General features: G+C 44.6%; 1 protein-coding gene across 1 annotated transcript in view; it reads left to right on the top strand.

The window, feature by feature from the left end:
- The first annotated feature begins 2,442 nt into the window (after positions 1 to 2,442).
- The window catches only part of arhgef3 (Rho guanine nucleotide exchange factor (GEF) 3), a 97,042-nt gene continuing 84,474 nt past the window's right edge, over positions 2,443 to 15,010 (top strand). Inside the window, exon 1 of the mRNA XM_042339589.1 lies at positions 2,443 to 2,896. Coding sequence (XP_042195523.1) covers positions 2,862 to 2,896 — 35 coding nt within the window. The 5' untranslated portion in view covers positions 2,443 to 2,861. The remainder of the gene's footprint in view (positions 2,897 to 15,010) is intronic.

Genomic DNA, 15,010 nt, shown 5'->3' with positions numbered 1-15,010 from the left:
TAAATGAAAAATATTTGTAAACCGTCCTAATGAAACCACCCTCTGTCCGTGATGCACAGCTTCCACATGCTGGAATGATTGTTCACATTAGCACCAGTTCAAACCTGGGCTGCCCTGTACTTGCCTTGACCTCCTGAGCCATCTCCCAGCTGTGCTGTTAGCTGACACACCCTGAACAACTGAGATGTTTGTGTCAGGCTGAAGGAGGCAGGTGGCGGGAGAGAGAGAGAGAGAGATCTGGGGAAATTAATGTCATAGAATACTGTAACAGTGAGCCTCAAGGCTGCTCTAACCTCTCCAACTTTCATGTTGGCGATAACATGTCCAGTGAAACTTTGTATTTTAACCCTCTCCGGCTACTTTCTCTTTACTCCCCCTCACACACACGCGCACACCATCAAATTCCAGGAGATGGCACTTGTCTGGGAAAGCTCCACCGTCAGAAGAATCAGTATATAAAGCTTTGCTACTGGTGATCAGATCAGATCACCAGTACACTGGAGTCTTTATTGTGCTGTTTACATTGCTGCATATAATTATACACAACTTCATTCAGACAATGATCTGTTGGGAACAATTAGAGAAATCTAGAGGTCCACAATTCATAGCCAGCTCCCAACCATCCAGTTTGCTTCTGGTGGCTTCACAATGTCTATGTGGGTGTGTAGTGTGGCGTTTGTGGCTGGATTTAGAGGAAGGGGATTTGGAGGAAGCAAGAACCATAGAGCATTAAAACACATTATAAGGCCAGTCAGCTCATGGTGGCTGTTTGAAAGAGCGTGTCTACCTTCTTCCCAATACCCCATGTAACTTACTCCATTTTAGATATCTATCTACCCATCTCGCTAGTTTCCTCTTGAGTAATATGGATCCTGCCTTGACCACATCTCTTGTAAAGTTGTTCCACATTCCCATGTGTGTACAAAAAACCCCCGTGATCTTCCCCCTTTGCTCCTTCAGGAATTAATTGCTATAATTGACCATCAGCCACTGAAGGGAGAAGCAAAGTGAGAGAAAACCTGTCAGTAACTGCAGCCGATGGCTGTATTCAGGTGAGATTTGAGGTGGGGGACCGGGGTAATTTGGGAATTGTGCTAACCATGTGTAATGAGGGAATTATGAGTGTATTTGATTAACCAAAAAATAACACAGGGCCACACAAATTGTGTGAGAGCAGAGGAGGGGGAGGGTGGAGCTCAACAGATGTCTTTACACATTGCTTATCAGTTTTGGGAGAGGTTTTGTGTTTTTTTTAATTATATATGGGACTTTTTCTCTATGGCTCAACCAATTGACCTGTGAGAACCCAGACAGTGAGTTATTGTGTTTAAAAGCAAGGCAAAATACTGGAAATCTGAAATAAAAAAAAGTAGCTGGGAACACTCAGCAGGTCAGATCAGGCAGCATCTATGGAGAGAGGAAAGTGAGTCAACGTCTCAGGTCGATGACATTTCGTCAGTTATTGTATCTTTGATCCTCTGGGTTCTTGATATCTGTGGTTTATGGCTGTTGTAGCTGTAGTTGTAGGAATCAGGTTTGGGAACCATTTCCCTAGTCCAAAGACCCAGCTTCCAGAAGCCAAACAGCTACTGTGGTTCAACACATTCTGCACAGATAGAGATATACATACAGATATAGCAACCTTCACACTCAAATCAGCTCTGATTCCACTGACTGCCCTCTGTGTGAGAGCAGATCTCAGTGTGTATGTGTGAGAGGGAGTGTGTGGTTTAGAGAGGGAGTGTGTGACACTGTGTGTGTGTGAGGGGGTGTGTGGTTTAGAGAGGGAGTGTGTGACACTGTGTGTGAGGGGGTGTGTGGTTTAGAGGGAGTGGTGGAGTGTGTGGAGGCGGAGTTGGGGTTGTGCTCAGTGAGGCAGAAGCCTCGGGAGCTGCTCACAGACGGTTTACGCACAGTTCCTCTGCTCTCGGCTCCCAGTTCCAGAGACCAGTCTGAGGTGTGAGGCTGCCCTTAGCTACATAGAGGGTGTGGGGGCTACATAGAGGGTGTGGGGGGGCTACATAGAGGGTGTGTGGGGGCTACATAGAGGGTGTGTGGGGGCTACATAGAGGGTGTGGGGGGGCTACATAGAGGGTGTGTGGGGGCTACATAGAGGGTGTGTGGGGGCTACATAGAGGGTGTGTGGGGGGGCCACATAGAGGGTGTGTGGGGGCTACATAGAGGGTGTGTGGGGGCTACATAGAGGGTGTGTGGGGGCTACATAGAGGGTTAGTGTGGGGGGGCAACATAGAGGGTGTGTGGGGGCTACATAGAGGGTTAGTGTGGGGGCTACATAGAGGGTTAGTGTGGGGGCTACATAGAGGGTGTGTGGGGGGGCAACATAGAGGGTTAGTGTGGGGGGGCCACATAGAGGGTGTGTGGGGGCTACATAGAGGGTTAGTGTGGGGGCTACATAGAGGGTGTGTGGGGGCTACATAGAGGGTGTGTGGGGGCTACATAGAGGGTTAGTGTGTGGGGGCTACATAGAGGGTGTGTGGGGGCTACATAGAAGGTTAGTGTGAGGGCTACATAGAGGGTTAGTGTGGGGGCTACATAGAGGGTTAGTGTGGGGGCTACATAGAGGGTGTGTGGGGGCTACATAGAGGGTTAGTGTGGGGGGCAACATAGAGGGTAAGTGTGAGGGCAACATAGAGGGTAAGTGTGAGGGCAACATAGAGGGTAAGTGTGGGGGCTACATAGAGGGTGTGTGGGGGGGCAACATAGAGGGTAAGTGTGTGGGGGCTACATAGAGGGTAAGTGTGAGGGCAACATAGAGGGTTAGTGTGTGGGGGCTACAGGCACAGGAGCCGCCCTGACTGCCCGCACTGACCTCCCAGCTTTGGGGCAGGACATCCCGGCACATGCAAACAGCAAACCCGGAGCTGGAGGTTTCCAGGTGAGAACTTCCTCATTCCCAGTGTCTGTCTGTCTCCTTTTCTCTGTCTGTCTCCTTTTCTCTCCCAATTTTATGCCCGGTTGTTGTTTGGAAACTTGGGCTATTTACTCTCTCTGTACAGAAAACATTATTCTTTTACCAGACTACAATATTTCCAACAGCTTTAGTTAATGCAATCTTGTTGTTGTTGTTAGGATAATGACTTATAATAACAATCCCCGATTTGATGTACCATCGTATCACATTGTCGGATCCTCGCAAAGCGCTTCACAAGATATTTCTGTAAACTGTATTTCCAGGTGAATCAGAGAAGTGCAGCAGTTTTTTCATAATTTGGTGCCTTACACTACAATTCTACATATTTTGTGGAAATTCTCTCCCTTCCTCTCCTAAAAGCAGTGATTATTGCTGAGATTTGGTGCTATAGGCAATCCTGGTACCTGAACTCGTCTCTATGTTTAAGGGAACCACTTCGTATTACTGTGTGACAGGGTTTTGCAGCAAACAGAAAACCTGTGCCCTGGACAAACTTAGTGAGTAGCATTTCCTGATATATCCCGTTTTTCCTCCCCTTCTCACCCTTGGGGAGTGTCCTAGATTCTGCCCTTTACTTCCCGAAAAAAAAATCAAAAGAAACTGAATTTCGAGGTCTTTTTCGTGATGACAAGTTGGAATGCAATATGACAGTAAATATAGTTCTGCTGTTGTTATTTTAGTGTTTATCCTACAATGGGGTGTTACTGAAGGTGAATCACCATATAACGGCTCCAGTCATTAGGTGTGACTGGAGGAGAGAGTGACTGACGTGTTGCTTTTGGCAAATGCCAACAGTGTAACCAGCCCAGGGTTGGCCTATGTGTTTAGATTGGCTCAGGGCAAACCCACATTTCCTGGTGAATGCTTCCTGGTGGCTGTCAGTTGTTGGATTTTGTTCATTTACAAAAAATCTTTCTGCCACAGTTTTAGTTTCTAGTATTTAGTCATAATGTCTCATTAACAGCCGGTGCTGAACACTTTGAGAGCAGGAGGCTGGCGAGTGGGAACATGCACTTAGAAAGACATCCACGATACTGAAAGCGAGAATCTTTACAAATTTCCTGCAATTATTAGGGGAATCTGATCAATCTCAGTTCTGCTATTTATCTTCTGAATCTACCAATGGAGGTGCCTTTCCCTCAATGCACTTGGAAGTTCCCCATCAGTCAATAGAATTTGCTGATTGACATTCTTCCTGACAAGTCAGCACTGCTGCCCAGTCGGGGGAATGCTGATTTTTGTATCTAAACCTACATGATGGGAACACTTGTTTGTCAACGTCTGATCTTTGCCTCCGCTTCAGGGCAAATGTGAGACTCGTGTCTGAAGACAGTCATCGCAGGCTGTTCCCAGTCATCCTCTGCCAACTTCTTACCACAGGCACCGCCTGTCATTGCCTTCCCTTTTGTCGTGTGTTTGTTGGCAAACCTAACAGCCCAGTTGTGCACAGCAACATCCCACAAACAGCGACAGGACAAGGTGCTGTAGCAAATGCAAATCTTTATTTGCAAAAGCTATAAAGGCAAAGAGTTCTGTGTTCACTTGTGGTTTTGCTTTAGTTTGCCTTTCCTTATGGGAAGCACAATGTCTGTACTCACTACCTCTCACCAGACACAGATGTGGATGTAATGAAGCCATTGTGAAGTCAGTGTGAACTGAATGTTGTGGTGAGCAGTAACTCCGCTCCTCATACTTCAGTTTTCTGTTTCCTCAAAATGTCAGAGTTCTAACCATTGTTCTTCTTCCTGTGCAAATGGTTTGACATGGAAAGTGCCGGCAGCTGCTGTAGATATCGTAACCCACTTCTGGTGTAGGGAGCTAATGAAGTGCAGAAAGGAACCTAATGTTCTTGCACAGGTTGCTTACATCTTATTGAGCGTTTCTTTGATGGTCCAGTGGGTGCAAGCCTCTGCTGTAGAATCAGGAGATAGCAGGACTCCCTTTGGGATCACAGGCCTACATGTCTACTTGTTTATACCTAGCCAGTCCTCGCACATAGGACTGATGCCAGAGCCATCAATGATTTGTAATCTGGCCTGAATAGTACATCTCCATCGGTCCTGCTCCTCCGCCTACTCCATCAACTCCACCAGCTGAGGCTGTGTCACACATTGGGCTGCACCATCAGTGAGTGAGCTTTCACTCTGTGAAATAGCTTCTGAATTCCTTTTATCTTGCTCCCTCTGAGGCAGCTTGAAAATATGTCTAAAAAGCTATTTCTTTGACTGTGCCTTTACTTACCTCCATCTATTCCTGCCCCCACTCGCCCCTGGTGACTGAGTACATCTCCCACTAAGTAGTTAATAATTTGCTCTTTGGTGTAATGCTCAGGGTAAAGCACATTTGAAATAAATTCGATGTATTCCAATCACTGGCTGATCTGAATTGTGCCTTGTGAGATCTGTTGAATGTGTGTGATTCAGCTCTGAGGATTGTGAACAGAACTTGCAATAGATGTTTTGTTTTCCTGCAACACATAGTAAAAAAAATCTGTTTACATAGTCATGCATTAATTGCACGTCTGACTTTCAAATTGAAGACTTCAACACACTTATTTTTCAGCACAAATGGAGCCTATTCGCTGCTTGAACAATGTTGGTTGTGTTGTTATCTTAGGTCGGCTCATTCCCTGCTCCAGTGTTCAGCACAGGACAATTCCAGCTGTGTAAGATACTCAGGATTCCATCAGTGGGTCTGGACATGCCCAGCGGAGCATGGCATGAACTGGCTCCAACACGTTCATGGTGACACATTGCGACTGAGCTTTTATTGCCTTACAAGAAAGGACTGTTCATCACTGAGGATATGACTGTTCTGAACAATGCGGAGCCATTGACCAGCTCTGTAAATGTAGTGGGTTTCATTAATCAGATGTTATTATGCACAGTTATAATAATCCTTGCATTTGATATAGCGCTTTTCACGTCTTCTAGACATCACAAAGGGCTTCACAGAATACACTGTAAAGTGAATTGAATGTATATTTGTGGGCAAAATGCGTTGTTATAAGTTGGTGGGGGGTGGGGCATTGCTGAAAATCACCCACCCTCAACACGCTAAGTGCCAGCTTCTGTTAATAATTCAACTCTGATGGTTCATATCAGGGAAATTTGTCAACGCCAACTTCAGGAATGTTATATTCTGGGGCCGTTCTGGCCTCACAATCAGCTGTCGGTGAAGTGGTCTCTCTCTGTGTGTCATATCAATGGGCAGAAGGTTCATTCCCTGCCTGTCTGGAGGTTGTTCGGGGACTGGAATGATCTGCACAAACCGCAGCATTAAAACTGTACTTGTGTTTTAGTTTCAATATCACTGGGCATCTATTGAGTGTCAGAGTCTAATCCTACAGTAATGCAGCCTTTTATATCGATGCAGATTATATTACACGAATACAATACATGACATTAGTGTATATTTATATTATTTTATAGACCAATAGTCAGTTGTGGGGATTACGGTGCGAGCCAGATGTGTTTTGCTAGTAATGGGGATGGGATTTTGGCTGCTTTGTTCCACTTGTTTTTGGGATCGTGTTTGAGACGAATGATTGTGAATGTCACAGCTGGTGCTGCTCACACCCAATGAGGGAACTTTGCCCTTGGCAACTGCTCATCTCCTTTACAAACTGAATCCAATACCATTTGGGGTTTAACATGTGTAGAATCTCCCCCCACCCTCAGTCCCGCTCACTCTCTCAGCCTCTGTTTGTATTTCGTTTTATGGAGGAACTTGGAGAAGCCACAAGGTCTGTAAATGTCTCAAAGTCTGTTACCCACCAGCTGACCATCCACAGCAAACAGTCTAATGTTGACTTAGAAGCCGATTTTCTTTACCTCCAATAAGTCGCTGAAGCTGTAAAAGTGCAATTGTGTTGATCTTGCGGCAGCTTTAAATATCCAGTGAAGCAGGTGTGAGCTCCGAGCCTGAGCTCCGAACTGAAGCCATTTCACTGGAGTCTCTGCTGTTTGGAGGCTGAGAGCGAATAAACTATTCTCCAGTTCAAGCTGGGCTGCGACAGGATTGGAGACAAAGTAAAGTGACCACGAGTACCTTACACTGCGACATAGAACCAACTGCAAAACAGTCTGACAACACATTACACAAGGTTATAAACCTGCTCTGTGCTGATCTCAGCCTCGGCAGCAGTTAGAGAGACATAGTTGGCCTCACGGGTTAGTACAAGGCAAACAGCCAGAGACCTGGCTCCTGATCACTGTGCAGGGACCTCTGCTGGAGTACGTTTCTATGTAGGTCTTTGTGTCTATGTGTGTGTCTGTATGTGTGTAGAAAGTGGGATTACCTGTGATGGTCGCGTAACCTGCCAACTCTCTGTTTCGACTCGTGTGAGAATACTAGACTCTTGGGTAAGTTACCAGAAGGTGTTCAACTCTAGAACCATGGAATGTATGGTGTAGGAGGCCGTAAGTCTCAATGTTTTGTGTCAATGTTTGTTCCTCAAAGAGACATCCATTCTCGGTCTCTCCCAATGTCCTCCAATGCCCTCCCTCCTAATGTACTTATTCCATTCTTGTTGACATGCTCCATTCCCTGACAACATCCATTCTCCTGAACATCTCCTTTTGCTATGTTGGTCACAATCTCCAATTCACACCCTCCAATCCCTTTCCAGCAGAAAGAGATTGTCCTGATTAATTCATTCAAACCCTTTGATTAACTTAAACACCTCTATCACAACACAATGAGTTCTACCCACAGAAGCACATAAAAGGAGTCAAAATGAGAAAAGAATACATATATTAATATAACAACTATAATAGATTCAGGGAGAAGAGCTGTGACTTTGCTGAGTACTTTGAGGCCATTTTGATTTCTAAAATGTATGCAACTTAGTTACATTTTAATTTATAGATCGATTTGCGAAAGGACTTGAAATGCTAATTATCTACCTTTTCCTAAAATTACGTTCTTTCAAAGAGTGTCCATGAGTTTGAGAAATCCCAGCCCTGATTGTGTCAGATCAGGGTCTTGTGGAAACAGCTGTGGTTCCAAAGCTTCTGAGACCCACTTGTCGGAAGTTGGTTTGGAGCCAGGGAACATGTCAGGCTTTGGGACTGGAGAGGATGAGTCACACTTGGTGATTCTCTCACGCACTCGTGTGGCTGAGAAGCTCAGTAAAGCTGCTTGTGCTGTCAGCTTCACCACCATCAGGTGCCTGATGCAAAGTCAACCTGGGCATTGCTGTTCACAGCACCACTCAGAATGTTAGGCTTCAGCAAACTTATCGACACTTTAATCTCCAACTGACAGCAAAACAAATCTGTCCTAACGCCACCTTCAGATAAACTAAAGCTAGAGTTTGCCGACCCAATACGCCACAAACATAATAAACCATCCTCGGAAAAGGCTTATTGTGTCTGTGATTATGACTTGAATTCAAAATTGGATCCAAAGCTGCCCCCGGGTGGAATCGGAGGTGACTTTGCTCTCAGGCGAGGAGGCAGTGAAAAGGCTGTGAGATACATTCATAGAACAAGAGCACTCAAAAGTATTAACACTAATGTGCTATGAATCTATTCCTGCCAACAAGTGTACACAGTTATTCAGTGCTGGTATTTACCACTGAAGAAAGCTGCCTGACACAATCAAATGGACATGGTCAACAGGACATTGACATAGCTGTTTGTGTGGTACCTTACCACGTGCGGTCTTTACTGGATGTATCAGTTTCTGGTACATTTCCATATTGTAGCTAATCTGTTGTACATTTTGTTTGCAGTTTTTGAAGGAACATGCTTTGGTACATTGAGTTTCTTGGCATAGTTTGTATGTTCTGGGACTATAACATGTGGGGGAGGGGGAATGGGGATCCTATCACTGTCTAAAAGTGTACTGCTGTAAGTGGCTCAGATGTCTTTAAATTTCTCTCCACTTTCCATTGATCCGAACCAGAATAAACCCTTGAGTGGCCAAGTGTACTCCTGCCTGGAGCTCCTCCACCCTCCTGTACTCTGTTACTATGTTAGGCCTCACCATGGTGTATGCTGACTATGTTAGGCCAACGGTGCTATCCCTGGTCACGGCAGCTCTCCTCACTAAACACCCTAACGGTGACATGTTGCCAAAGTGCAAGATATGGGGTTTAGAGGCTGAGGCTAATAGATTGTATTTCCAACTGAAAGCATTTTTATTATTTTTACTTGTTTCTTATTTAATTATTTATCTTTAACATTTCAAATACCCCCCCATCTTAGCTGTGCTCAGCTAATAGGTTCAGTAAGCTTTGTGCCTTGATTCACAGTTCACTTTTTATTAAATTGAATGAAGCTTTGGCTTCTGGAGATGTTTCAAAGAGGAAGTGGAATCACGTGTGTGTTCCTCACAGTGTAGCTTTCTATTTAGTTTCAGACAAAACCAAGTCCTAATTGTAGTTTTAAACATAACAAACTTTGATTAAAGTGATTGTGTTGCCTGACTGCATCCACTCCATTGCCTTCAGGAGGCACAATATACAGAGCAGGAGATCAGGCCTTGTCTCGAGAAGAAACGTTCGTCCCAGAGGAGGAATTCTCTCCAGTGTGAAGCTCAGTTACACAGATAATAATCTAGTAAAATTAAATAGGACTTTCCTACTTACCTCAGCTGTGCCATGAACACAACTGAATCCCAGGTACGTCATATAATTAGGCAGGGTTTGGCCTGACACAGAAACCAGCATTGGAAAGGGAAAGACTGAAACAGAAATCTAGGAACAGGACTGTTTTGGTTCCTCTCCTCACTCGAGTGTAATGTACAGCCCTGAGTCAAACCCAAATCCACTGGACTAATTTTCTGTAGGTATTTCATTGCTGTGCGGTTGCCTCTACTGAAAATGTAGGTTTGAAGCAATTTATTTCAATGCATCAGCTATGGGAATGGGCTCAATTTCTCACAATGGCAACAAGCATCAACATGTTGGCATCACTTGGCACATTGGTAGGAATTAACTAGATACAAACATCCAAAATAAAGTGAGGCCACCTATACAGTACATGTGGAGAAGGAGACCGAACAATGTAAAAGCTTCATAGATACTCAGGAATTAGACATAGGTTAAAGCTCGTTTGGAAGATGACATATTTTGATTTTTTATTTGGGACAAAATAGTCCCCTTCAAGTGCTGCCAAACTAGCGAAGCAACCGTCAATGTACATACATGTGAGTCTGTATCAGCTTGACAGTTAGTGGCGCTCTCGCCTCTCAGGTTATGGGTTCAAGCCCTAAGTTAGGATTTGGAACATAGCAGTGCTAGGGACCACTGCATGATCGGAGGTTGTGGTCTTTGGATGAGATATTAAACTGAATCTCTCTCTGCCTGTTGAAGCAATGCTATTTGAGAAGAGAAGGGAGTTTCTCTGGGTGTCCTGGCCAACAATTCCCCAGATAAAATTGGTCATTTATTTCATGGTTGTTTACGGCACATTTCTGTGTGTAAATTGGCTGATGCACTTACCTACAAAAATACACAAACGATACACAGTCACTACAATGTATTTTGACAATGTGCTCTATTAAATGCTGGGTTATTATAGGGTTATTATATGATCCGATGCAAAGATTATTAATAATATAGATGGGTCTGAATAAACTGTCCTGACACAGTGCTTGAACCTACAAACTTCTGACTCAGAGGTAAGAGTGCTACCTCCCAAGCCAGGCTGGGTCTACCTCATGCTTTTCAATCTTTTCTGTATCGATGCTTTTACTAAATGATGGGAATCTACAGCTTTGCTTCGCTTTCCACCTCGAGCCTCTCACTGAATCACGTCTGCATCTCCACGTACAGTACAGACAGCAATAACATTGCGTGTTTAGTTGACCTAAATCTAATGCCTGACTGATTGTTATTGAATCCCAAATGTTTGGCCAGTTAATATTGAAATGCTGCGATGATTAATCCAGTGGAAATTGTGATGACTTGTTTTTTTGTGTGAACCACTGACTAACCTTTAGAGCTGTCCCTGTTGGGTGTATATTTTATCGGGTATTGCCCAAGAGTTCCATTCTTGTTATTTCATGTTCTCACTAATTTAACTCCCTTTTATGCAGTTTGTCAAATTATATGAAAAGCAGTTAAGTCGGGGGGTGATTCTGATTCTATTCCAGCAGTAAAAGTGCTTAGTGTAACTGATAATTAAAGACAACTTTATTTTTTGAATGTTTCTGTAGAATTGTCCATCCGACCAATGGAAGTGTGCTTGACTGGGTTCCCCAGGCGGCAGCGTAATTTCTCTGAACGTCTGAAGTCAAAAGGCAGTCAGGGCTGTGAATGAGGTTTGGGTGGAGTTTCCTGATCATGAATCAGACAATCCAGCAACTGAGTTGCTGAGCAGCCGCTCCCCTCCCTCCCTCCCACACCTAATCTGATTGAATTCACTGAACCTCATAGCCACCCTGTGTGGGGTCTCACCAGGTCTGAGCGAGGGTCACAGGGTTGTTGTGTGCAGCGTACAGTTGTGATGGAGGTCAAATTCCTGGAAGAAAACGAACTCAAAGCATTTTTACAAATACTAATTATTTTTTATATATAAATTGAACATATTGAAGGTGTTTTCCTACAAGACCCAGAGGAAGCTTATTAGAGAAATAATAATTAATAATTAATATTATTATTAGAGAAAGGGCAGTGATAAACAGGTGATGTGGAGAAAACACATCCTGAAAAGAGGAGCTGTAAATATTCCCAGATTCCTGAATGCTGACAGAATGTAGGCCAGCACTTCAATCATGATTTAACATACACAGCACTTAAGAAAAATATCCTGTGCAATGCTTGGCACTCACTCTCTTTTCCTTCTGGCTGCTGCCAGTTACAGTTGTACAGAGAGCTGGGCTTCTGTGAATGAAACACCACAAATGTAAACTGAATGAGAAGACTGAAATGCTTTATTTCTGTTCATTTGTGGAAAATCAAACACTAGCGTTTCTGATCTTCAGTGTGTTCATCTCCAGCAGGAACCCAATACACACAATCACATAAGCCTTGTCTTTTGCCAACCTGCATCTAATTGGAATCCTTTAGCTCAGTGGTTAGAGTACTCGCCTTTGCAAGCGAGAGCACCTGGGTTCGATTCTGGGCAGGGCGAAACCATAGGCAAATTTTCTTATTCCACACACACGCCTCTGTTTATCTAGCAGTAACGAGGAACCTGGTTGTTAGTTGATTGGCAGATTGCTTTTCTGGGGGAGTAATCCCTTGAAAAAATAAATACTGTAAATAAAATAATTTGGTCACTCAATCCACGACTGTCCAATGAACAGAGGAGACCTCCTTCACTTAGCTGAAGTGTTGATCTTATACTAAATTTGGATCAGGTATAGTTCAAAAGCAGTCTTTGTGATGTCCCTGCCCCTCTATGCTAATGTCAGATCCATTTCTCATTGAGCACTGGTGTAAATTGGATGACTTCTGAGATACATTGGCAGCAGAATTGCCCGAGTTCCTTCCTCCCCCTCAAACTTGTGAATGATTCTACTATAGTCTACAGCCAAGGGGAATGTTCAAGTGGCAATATTGTACAGGGCCACTTCACAAGGCAACACAAGCACAATGACAGTGAGGCCTTACATTCTTCAGTTCTTAAGAAGCCAGACTTGATTTTGTAAAATAAATGTGTTTCATTTTCCAAACAACTGCAGCTTTAATGTAGTGCTTCAAATGAACACAAAAGGTCAGAGAGCAGTCAAGTTAACACAGATTTGTAACCCACTATAAACACAGCTGTCTAGCGGACTGTCAACATGGGTCTAATATGTACATCTGCAATGATGTATTACACTTTCTTTGTGTTGCTTATTTCAGGCATTTCTCAAACAACTTTATTGAACTCGGATCCTGAGCTCATTCCCCTCACACTCGTGGACGAGTTGATTTAAAACCTCCCCCTCCCCTGCTGAGTACCACCTACATAGAAGATAAAAAGGCCTGATTGCGTTACAACCCCATGCAAGTAAATAAACATCTTGCCAACATGTGGACAGAAGTAGACCAAAAATACAACCAACAAATACTATTTTATTTTTGAAAAAAGTTGTGGCCCAAACCTTACATTACATCCTGCTGACTGGTGACTGGGAATAAACCGAAGCTCATTCACATTTACAATCAATGGTTGTACTCTGCGCTGCACTAGGCAGAAGCTGGTAGTCAGCAAGTCTAACATCCTGGTTATGTTCGAGCTGTAAGTTCCCATCAGACTGGAGTTACTGCTACAGCAGCAACACCCAGGAGGAGAGCGTGTTTGTGGAAGTGGGAACGGAAGGGTGGAGACTATGTCAGAGTGCAAAGGCAGCTATCTCCCTCACAAGCTGGGAAATGACCACTTCTGAGCGATTTGCTTAGATCTACGATTGGTGCCACAGCACAGAATCGGAAAAAAAGGCCGGGAATTCTCAGGGGCTGAGGTTCTGCTGTGCACACGAGTGGAGGATGTTTGAACAGAATATGTCTTTGACATTGGTGTCATGGTTGAGGGGCTACTTGAGCTAATTAGTGCTGTTTGAATAATGGTGGAAAATGGAATTAGGAAGCAATTCAGCTACTTTAGTCTAATGATTCCACCCGACCTCCAGCAGATTATTGAGCTGTGTGGCTCCATTTCACAATGATTTTAGTTGGTGGAAACTTTGCTCCCTGTCTGGGGGAGGGTTGCCCTTCTGGCTCTGTGCCAATTGGATTCTTGTGACTTGAGGCAATTTGCTAAGGTTAAGGTCAGTGTCTGGTGCTGTATTGGCTCACAGATTGCCTGATGATGTTATTGGTTGCAAATTGGGAAGAACTCCCTGTCCTGGTAATTTCACCCCTTGTCATGCTGAGGGCTGATCTGCTCCGCTCCTGCTGTGTCTATCCTTGGCCCTGCACTTGCGACCATGTGGTGATGCCCAACTCATCTGTGCTATTGGAAAGGAAATAGGAGGTTGTCAGGTGAGCAGCAGATGTCAGCAGGTTTCTGAAGTCTCTGAGCTCCTCTCTCTCTGACCCTCTGCCCAATGCTATCTCAGGGTGGCCAGGACGTGCCGTTGGAATATAACTAAATAGGAATCTCTTCACGTAGTTTGTTTTGTGCTCAGTCATTTCCGAATTAGTGGGTGGAACAGCTGCTGTACCACTAAACGCTGCGAGACGTGAGGGGCTGTGTATAAATACAAGTTATTATTGATAGCAAAGGCTAATCTTCGTTCCTCCAGGTCTGGCCTTCTCCTTGTCCCCCGAGTCCTTCGCTCCACCCTCGGCGGCCGTGCGTTCAGTCACTATGCCCCGAGGCTCTGGAACTGCCTTTCTCATTCCCTTGGCCTCGCTCCCTCTCTTCCTATTTTCGGGTCCCTACTGAAGACCTTTCTTTTCGACTGCGCCTTTGGTCACCTTCTTCCCTCTCCCCCTGGCTCGGCCTTGGGATCCGTTACTGTGAAGCGCTCTGAGACACCATCCGGCAAGGAGGGCACTATATAAATCCAAGTTGTTGTTATTCTTCCAGTTCCCATCAGTATCCACATCTTCCCCAGGATTGTACTTCCCTGGATTTGCTTTTCCTTTGCCTTTTCATTACCAGCACAAACAGGATCAGACACTCAGTGGCTTATGTGTTGTGGTGGTGCCCAATGTGCTGGGGAAGGGGACAGTGAGGTTGGGGAAAAACAAATTAGCGTTGAGGAGAAACCAATTAATCTGAGCTGTCAGAGTATTCTGAAGCAGTTTGCTCAGGAGGAGTCTTTACACAACGCCCTCGATGCTGACTCAGTTTGCAGTGAAGTTCCCACAGCCTCGGGAAGTTCTCGGATACTGATTGTCCACTGCAAATGTCGCACTCGCCTGAGGAAACTCTTCCCGTCCCAAATCTCTGTGGCTGTTTGACTTGCTTATGAGTTAAACTCTATGCAAATAAAGAACTCCACTGAAGGAAGACATTAATTACCCTCGGCAGAAAGGATCAATGATCAAGGTTCAAGTGGAGGAGGTTTGTTTTTGTAACTGCTTGAGGGAAGGAGCCCTCTCCATTAGTTAATGCCCCCACCCACCCCATTATAAATTCCCATTTCTTATTATGACATCCTGTCCTGTGCATGCTCATTAACCCTTCAGCC

Source organism: Callorhinchus milii, unplaced genomic scaffold, assembly GCF_018977255.1.
Source record: "Callorhinchus milii isolate IMCB2004 unplaced genomic scaffold, IMCB_Cmil_1.0 Scaffold12, whole genome shotgun sequence".
In the NCBI taxonomy this organism is placed as follows: Eukaryota; Metazoa; Chordata; class Chondrichthyes; order Chimaeriformes; family Callorhinchidae; genus Callorhinchus; species Callorhinchus milii.
Note: the sequence above shows the minus strand (reverse complement) of the source record. Positions and strands in the feature narration are given on the sequence as shown.